General features: G+C 32.8%; 1 protein-coding gene and 1 long non-coding RNA gene across 2 annotated transcripts; one reads left to right on the forward strand and one right to left on the reverse strand.

The window, feature by feature from the left end:
• Nucleotides 1-419: 419 nt before the first annotated feature.
• LOC127731175 (uncharacterized) lies at nt 420-1,359 on the forward strand. Its single transcript, XR_007995543.1, has 2 exons — nt 420-689; nt 890-1,359. It is a non-coding gene; the product is annotated as an uncharacterized LOC127731175 (long non-coding RNA).
• A 4,279-nt stretch (nt 1,360-5,638) lies between these two features.
• Nucleotides 5,639-8,099, reverse strand: LOC127731176 (frizzled-5-like). Its single transcript, XM_052240121.1, has 2 exons — nt 7,869-8,099; nt 5,639-6,816 (listed from the first exon to the last, which is right to left on the reverse strand). Exons 1-2 carry the CDS (start codon nt 8,036-8,038, stop codon nt 6,138-6,140), a joined length of 849 nt encoding a protein of 282 aa, XP_052096081.1. The 5' UTR covers nt 8,039-8,099; the 3' UTR covers nt 5,639-6,137.
• Between the last annotated feature and the right edge of the window lie 1,123 nt (nt 8,100-9,222).

Consider the following 9,222-nt stretch of genomic DNA (forward strand, 5'->3'; position numbering starts at 1 on the left):
CTGCCTGATACCGATAGGTACTCATATATATATATGACGACGAGTTTAATTTTTTTTTTTAATATTACTTTTTGTCCATATCTTATTACTATTGAAATTGAGTATTGACAGATCGTCTAGTGCCTATGGTTTAGCTTAACAAATTGTATTTGCGCTGTAACACTAACAGACCATCCAGGTTAGTAACGTGTCTATAGTATAGTGTTTATGTGTTATGGGGCAGGCGTTATCTGATGAACTCCCGAATTATCATTAAATTTTCCTTAAAAGGGTATACATCGGGAATGTGTACCTAGATCTTTCATAGCACATATTGATATACAGCAAATATTCCATGAAAGGATATGGACGTACAAAGGTGCAAAGGGACGTACCCTTTGGGGCGAAAGGACCCAGGTGCGTAACCGGAAGTTCAACTTTCGATACAAATAAACAAAAATCTTGGAAATCTTGCACACAGACCCTGCACGGAGTTACAAGCAGTAGCCAAAAATTGTCATGTCTAAATGTTAGCTTGCTGGTGGAGTTTAGCATACATATATCATTATATGTATATATATCCTCCTATAAATTTTGCGTGTACCTACACACTTGTTACTGAAAACTGTCAGTGTCGAGTCTGTCAACATCAGTCATCACAGTGACATGCATAGTTGCTACTACTCTCTAGCCTAGACTAGGTCGATATGGTATGAGTAGTTCAGATAAATCACAAATTTAGACATAATGTCATCAACAGGCCACAGCTTGAATTATTGTAATAACATAATTATATACAAATATTACACTATGTCACTATCAACTGACTGTGGATTTAAGAATTAATAAATAATATATACTAATTTTAATTTTTTTTTGGAACTAATATTTACCTTTTGTTGAGTTGTAGCACATGTTGGGAAGATCAGTTGGAAAGCGAAAAGTGAGACCTTGCTTGGCTACAGAACACCACAAGGGTTGTAACAATTGGACCAGAGACATAGACAACAATCAGACAATGACGTGCACAGTTTTTACAGATGGGTCACCAGACTGGACGGGATTCACGACTCATCACGCCACTAACTCAACTCCTTTAGGTCACATACATTTGTACATCGGATCATCATCAGACGTCATTTATGCAAACCCCCAGAGCTCTGCATCAGTATGTTCCATTTGATAATTTACCAGGTAATCGTCAGATTTACAAAAACAGTATATTACTTTTAAGTTAAACCCCTACGTGTACATGTGATTCTAACAAATAACAAACATATGTATAAAGATATAAGGCAACTTTTTTCCAATCTTATGGTTTAGATGTAGATTTGTGTAATGATTATTTCTCAGTTTCTAAACTTAAATCCACAAAATATTCCTGAATGTGTTATTTTTATATGGGATGCCGCATCATTCCATTCGTTAGAAATAAGAAACAATTCTTAATTATAAGGTTACAATTATATATTATTATTATAATTATATATATATAAATATATTACATGTGAAACTTTTAAATGTTGTTTTGTATATTATCATATGATTTGTAACATATGATTTGTAATGCAGAACACTATTGACTAATGTAATAATATTATTTATCTTGATAATAATCTGAATATTCCAAATCAGATATGCATGTACTGCATGAATACAGATATTGCAATAAAGTACCACAAATATAAAGGACAAATTTATAGAGGTGAATACTTATTGATCACTATTTTAGGACAGACTGCAAATATTTCTGTTTGCCCAAACCCTATCAACCAGTCTCAGCTGTGTGGGAAATTTTTATTATTTTTTATTTTTATTTTTTTATATATTTAAGGGAAAATAGGGGCCAAAATGGTTTTATCTTGTAAACAACTTTTAAAATGAGACTATTATAGAGTTTTGTGTAAATTGTGTCAGACGCAGTAAGCGAGGATATATACATGTATGTATGGTTTGAATGGTTTTACACTAGTAATTTTGGGGCCCTATATAGTTTGTTGTTCGGTGTGAGCCAAGGCTCCTCGTTGAAGGCCGTACCTTGACCTATAATGGTTTACTTTTATAAATTGTTATTTGGATGGAGAGTTGTCTCATTGGCACTCATACCACATCTTCCTATATCTATGTACATGTAATATTAGCAAAACTAGTACAAATTAAGTAATTATTTACAGCTTGTCTTGCAGTCTGCTCCAAACCAGTTAAAAATCTTTAGTATTTAGGTGTCGACAACAGCTTTAATTAATATATATACTAGAATTTATTGTAATCTTCATCCCGGAAGATTCTAGGAGTTGCTCAAGCATATGAGTATCGTACTCTGTACGTTTAGGTGCCAAGCTTTGTTAATTTAGGCTGGAAGCATTATGACGAGCAATTTCATTTACATAAAACCATTGGCCCTACTGGTTCCTAGGCTACAGTTGATTCCAAATTATGGTTGAAATTTATAAATGAAAATTATAGTACAGGTTGAACTTCAGTTAACATGAACACTGGGACTAATTTGAAATGTTATGCTTTTAATTACGTGGGTACCTAGATGTTGTTAAGCAGCTTGTTTGTTTTTTGTTGTTGTTTTTTTTTTTTTTTTTTTGTGTGATGCAGGTCATCCTATTATAACTTGTCGGTTGTCATAACAGGAGCATTTACCATGTTTACTTTGCATAATCTAGGCCTTCTTATGATAATCCAAGTTTCAGGTCACCTAGACCTCAAATGGAAATAAGTTTTCATTTGGGCAACCTAGTTCAAACCCAAGACGAGACAGAGAGTGGTTGCTGCTGTTATACTAAATGTTTGTTTCTTCTTACATGGATTTAGACTCTAGTATACAGGTCCTCATAGTCATTCTTTAAAAAATGCATTTGCCTGAGTTGATCCAGTTATTCTTGTCTTGTTTTATGGGCAGTTTATTACATTATAAGAAATTCACTTCAACATAGACATCTTACACATTCAGGTATTTCCCATCCTTTTATGGTTATATTCTTTACAAAGCACAAAATGTCAGGTTTACCTCAAAAGCTAACAAAACATTAAAGCAAACTTATGAAGAAGGAAAACTGTTGCCTGCAAAAAAAAAAAAAAAAAAAATTGGCATTTTTGGCTTTAATATTGATTCACTTGCACAGTCTTTGCATCGGACATAAACTCATTTATTCTTAAACCAGTTGCTGGTATGATGCGGGTTATGTTCCTCTAATATATTTTATGATGGTATGATACTAAACCCCCAATGGAGGGATGGTGTTAGATATTTCATATAATGAAGACATAATCTTTATATAGCTATAATGTTTGGATAGTAGAATCCTCAATAGTAAGTATGTTTTTGTAGCAGACCGACATCCTCCAGGTGGGGTTGACTTAGGTCTAGGCATTGAAATGAATCTTTGTGGTGGCATGATTGTCAAGCATGTTAAAAGTCAACTCAGAACAATGAAACTATGAGGATCCACCATATTTCTTAATAAAACATGTAGCAGGTAATGACACAGGTAGTTCTAGAGTGGGATTTTTGCACAATGAGATGAAGAACATGATCAGATGGATTATGCGGTTCATCAATTCTTAAGTAGTATGGTCTCAAATTTGACCAGGTTATTGCAAAGCATGGACTTGTGTTGCTATAGATCTAGAATATACAACTATATTATTGCCTTTATAATTAGCTGTCAGGGTTGCTACTTACAATATCATGATTTTCGATCAGATCAGAAATTTTTCAACTTGATGGTTCTCTCTTGTCACCCTTAACCAACATGCTTATGAAATGAATTGTTAAACATCTTGAATATTTATTTAATAATATACTATAATATACTATATTTTATGATATGCAAATACAATCAATTATCTTATGGTTTGGTGTAGTTTTGGTTAGTATTTTTATCTGTGTAGGTAAATATGTTTTTGAACAGTTGTTCACAAAACACCATATTGATTATTTAACATATATATGTACCAAGTTGTACTTTAAATAAAATATCTATCTATCTATCTATAGTTATCTGGTTCACAGCTTTGCAGCGAACCGCCCTTTTTATGGCGGTTGACAGAGTCTCTGTTTTCCTCCGTCAATGTGGCAGAATTCGCTGCATAGAATCTTAATGTTAACTATGAAATTTTAGGTTTTTGGATAATACAGACTACACTTGTGTATCCCACGGTGTTTTCTAAATTTAAAGCACCAGTGTATCCCACGGTGCATCTTTACATTTTCATATATATCTATCTATCTATCTGCAAGTTTGCCATATTATCTTCGGGTAACCAACCATATATCTATCTACATCTACATATACATCTATCTATCTATATATATATATATATCATATGAATCTATATTATGAATAAAAGCTGTGGCCAGATATCGCCAAACCATATATGTATTTTGTTTTAATGGCACCATCTGAGATAACTGACCTATGTACCACATGGTAAGCATTGTGTTCTATGTTGTTTACTTGTAATGTCTGTGCTGTCTATGTTTTATTTAAGTAATTATCTGTTTATGTAAAGTGTAGTTTGTGTGATATATTCATGTTTGTCATAATTTGTATACTTTGTGTACAAATCTATTTATAAAATGGACAACTCATTAAGAGATTTGAGATGTATATAATTATTTATTATTATGAGATACATATGAATATTGTATTGGAAAGTTAACTAAAAAGTTAGATTTTTGTGCTTAAAGGGCTTATTTGAGTATATAGATATTTAAAGGAATAAGTATGAATTGTAGGTATTCCCCTTTGCCCATATGTTACATGTACTGTCTTTTAATGTGAATATTTATTATTTGTTGTTATATGTTTTAGGGTCTAAATATTGTGTAATAAAAAGGAAAGAACCCTAACGTCATCGTCTGTTGTATTTACCAAGAAAATACCCCGTTACATTAGTTACTATGTTATCAGTTAAAACAGACATATCGATAAAAGACGTTACCTTTAAATCTTGGTATTCAAGTAACTAAGTAGCCCAACAGTGGTTTGTACATAAACCAATTTTAAACTTGTCTCGAGAAATGATACACCACATCATTTCTGTTTCATTATATTACATAGTTCTTCTCTCCGAATGCGTGGAAGCCGTGATAACTTTCCACGTGCTTGAGATATATGATCATCTATTTTTACAGTTATGCCGTATTTATTCTTCAGATCACTTCTATTATGTGTGATATTGACATCATCACATTATATTTTGTTTCCCCGCTCAAAACAACGTGAGAGGTCGTCTTAGATTTGCATTGCGATGAGCGTTGTTGGTCGATGCTGAAAGCTTCACTTAAATTAAGGTTTAATCTGAGGAGTCATACTGTATCTCTGTATTCATATATTTGCCTCAATCTTAAGGGCGTACATGTTACTTTGAGGTATAGAACAGCAATAAAAGCGCAAATTATTTGGGTTTTTTCTATTCTTTTTTGTTTTTGTTTTTGTTTTTTTTTCTTTTCTTTGTTTTTGCTTTTGTTTTTCATGTTTGCGTAATGATTGTGTGTCTGCAATCAGGCTTACTAAAACTATGACAAAGAGTTTAGTTAATCAAGACTTGGGGCTCATTTTCACATCTCTGTTACATGGATACATTGTTTTTAGTTTGCCAATAAAAATACGGTAAATATTCTTTATAATAAAAGCCAAAGAAGTATCATAGCAAAATTTAAAATACGGTAAATATTGATTTATTGCATAGCAAATTTGTAAAATACATAGGACAGTCTAATTTAAGAAAAAGTCCAAGGACCACTAGGCCTACCAATAATCAATATATAATTTGAATATTAACAAAAAAAATATATGTGCAACTTTTTACCATACATGAAAAGTGTCAAGAATTGATATTTTCCTGGGGGAGCTTTAAAAACTGAAAAAAAACCAATTGACAGTCTTATTTATTACATTCAAATCATTCAGCGCCGTATAAAGACCAGACTAAAAGTAAGTTGCCATGATAAGACTTAAACATTAACTTTTTTTTTATTACAATCGATATAGTAAGAAACTATAATACAATATAATTTGAACACATAGTATTCAATATCGTTGTCACCTGAAACACATTCCGATGACATCCCCCTGTTACTTACACTATTTTATTTATCAAATTTAAAGAGGACAAAGCTGTTACGCTGTTATTGTTTAAATTCAATTATTAATTTTGATCAAAGCTGTGTCTTTAGGGATAACACAAGTATGTTGCGATGAAGCAGGCGGATATCTATGACACTGTAGTTTAGCAGGCCATCGGAGACCACCATACAACTTTCTATACGTCGCCTCACATTGACCTCGAACTTCCTCGCATAGTTCCCGGCAAGGCAGAGTAAACGGGTTGCTGGCGATGCAATACGGCCTAAATACTCCACAAATCAAAAACCACAGATCATCATGACACTGTGAGTCAGCTAGTCTCTGATATTGTTCAAGTTCCTTCAAGATTTCTGTTTCCCGGCTTTGATGAAACATGTTTGGTAAGGTACCGATATCAAAGGTCAAATTCTGGCACATTGGAAAGGTATTCTTCTGACAATAAGCGTATATAGGTCGCCTTTTTTTCTTCAGTCTAGGGTATGGCTTCAAACATTTCTTTTGCTTCTTTCGTTTGAGTCCTTTGCATTTTAGTTTTCTGGGCCATTTCATTCCGAGACTTTTCATATCTTTACTACATGCTTTCTTGGAATAAAAGCAAGTTTCTTTACATGGCAATTCTATTTTTGTTGTATTTCCTTTAGTGGTACATTTTGGTACTGTAAGTCCACAAGCAAACAATCTCAAATTGTTAGAACACCCTCTGTCCATAAAAGGCCAAATCGGTTCCAGAAACCTAAAATAAAGCATTAAAGGATACGGGTAGTATACAATAAACAATTAGCCTAGAGGAAAATGGATTGTAGAGAAAAACTATTGTACCTCATATCTTGACTTAAATCTAGAAATTGACAATGATGGTCGGTTGAAACAAAACTTTACGACAAAATAGATGATTTTAGCTTCCAAATTGTGAACTCCAATTTTCTATGTTGTACATTCCAGCAGCACCTACATACGGAGTATATATCTCCCAGTTGATACGATATTCCAGGGCTTGTATCTACTATCATGGTTTCCTTGATAAAGGATTGCTGCTCACAGGAAAGCTATTAAACCAAGAGTTCTAAGTGGTGAAGTTGAAATCGCGCCATAACGAGTTGGTTGACCGTTATGGAATATCCGTTTCACAGATGACAACGACTATGTTCCAATTGTCGTAACTACAATCCCGTCTTCTTTTCCCCATGTGACCTACCGAATTAGACTTATCACCGGGTTTGTAACAACATGAGCAACACAACGGGTACCACATGTGGAGCAGGATTACCCTTCCGGCGCACCTGAGATCACCCACAGTTTTTGGTGATTTTCGTGTTGCTCAGTCTTTAGTTTTCTATGTTGTGTTTTGTGTACTGTTGTTTGATGGTCTTTTTCTTTTTAGCCATGGCGTTGTCAGTTTATTTTCGACTTGTGAGTTTGAATGTCCTGCTGGTATCCTCTCCTCTCTTTAAATAATAAATGTTTTTTTATATAAAAAGTTCATCAAATACAACATCATAAACAAGTTAAACTGAAATAAATATCTGAAGTTTTTACAAATTTGGTTTTCTGTCGTTAAGCTATTCATAAGTTATGTACAATAGAAAAGAACATCTATCTACTTGATTTGAAATAATTGTCCTCGCTTTATATATGAACCATTTCCTTTTACTACTTTACTATTGAAATTCAATGATAAAATTAGCGCACCTACCAAGCATTTAGAGATATTGTAATAAAGCCTTGAAACATTGTCAAGAAAATGAGAAAAATAAATTCTTTATGTAATCTATATTAATTGTTTACCTGTAAACTTGTCTTTGGTGTTTATGACCTAAACGATTTGGCAACTGTGTATGAGTATATCCGATAAGACCACGACACATTGGAACCATAATTTCTTCACAGGAATCATCAGCGGCACCAGATTTAAAAACAAACAATAACAATGTTAGTAGGATTGCCGTTAACGCCATTTTGATGAACCTTTGTGAAAGAAGAATCTGTTATATGCTAAATATCTGTTTATATCTAAAGTGGCTCTTAAGAGGTTAAATCGGAAATGAATAAAATTATGATAGCCTCTTAAAGGTCCAAATTACATGACATAATTTTTGTGTACTAAAACACCTCTTGACAATCAAATTTACTTTGGTATTAATATGACTACATACATTTTTCTTACCGCAGTGATGTTGTCTAGACACATACGAGATAATAGTAGGCCACTTCATGATCTTTTAGTTAGAAAATACTTGCTTCTACATGATAATAAGAAAAGATGTTATGAAGAACTTACTGTGAAAGTAACTCCCCTCCCCTTTTAAAAAACCCAACTATAACAAAAATAACAATACAACTAAACAAAAGGGAACAAATACAAGACTTCATACCGATGAGGACAATTATATGTTTGTCAATTTTCATATGCTATTATATGTAGTCTTCGTTTTAACAGGAATTTTTAAACAAGTATGTATATTACGATTTTATCTTCCTGAAAATATATGTTCCTGTATGTGGAGGCATTCGAAAGGCTGACACATAGTTAGCTGTCTATAAAAGATTTCAGATGGATGACACATCAGTTATAAGAAAACAGAAAAACATGTTGCATTGGTTGAGTTTTCAACAGATATATTGACGTATTGTAATTTTACAACACGGGGGAACTAGCGGTAGATTTGAATAAATAAGAAAATCACAGGTTGTACTTTCAATGTTCTATTGTTGAATCCAAACTAAATCAATACAATTACATAAAACAAAGTTACATATGGAAGTCCATAAAACAACAACAACGGCACAGTCCGCTAGAAAGTCCTTAAATGTAGCAATACGGGGTCCGTATTCTATCGTTCGGAAATCCTCACTGACTGTATTTTCTTAATGTCTCTTTTTATAACAAATGTTGAATTGCTCGAATATAAAATGACACTAATTAATATACATTTGACAAATTTGGTCTATTCACAAGTACTAATTAAGCTTAATCCGTTATCTCAAAATGACATTGACTCTTTAAGTTCTATTTTACTAATTGAACTTCAAGTAGATTACGACATATGGATTTGAGAAAGATTATAACAACAAAAAACAGTATTGAAAAATTATGAAATAAAGTCACAGAAATTTACACCATGACAACTGGTACGAACTA

The sequence above is a fragment of the Mytilus californianus genome, unplaced genomic scaffold, assembly GCF_021869535.1.
Source record: "Mytilus californianus isolate M0D057914Y unplaced genomic scaffold, xbMytCali1.0.p SCAF_2, whole genome shotgun sequence".
NCBI lineage: Eukaryota > Metazoa > Mollusca > Bivalvia > Mytilida > Mytilidae > Mytilus > Mytilus californianus.

Coding starts and splice junctions, on each gene's coding strand:
- LOC127731176 (XM_052240121.1), bottom strand. CDS start 8,038: ATGGCGTTAACGGCAATCCTACTAACATTGTTATTGTTTGTTTTTAAA. Junction 6,817..7,868: donor CACCAAAGACAAGTTTACAG/GTAAACAATTAA, acceptor GCTTTATTTTAG/GTTTCTGGAACCGATTTGGC.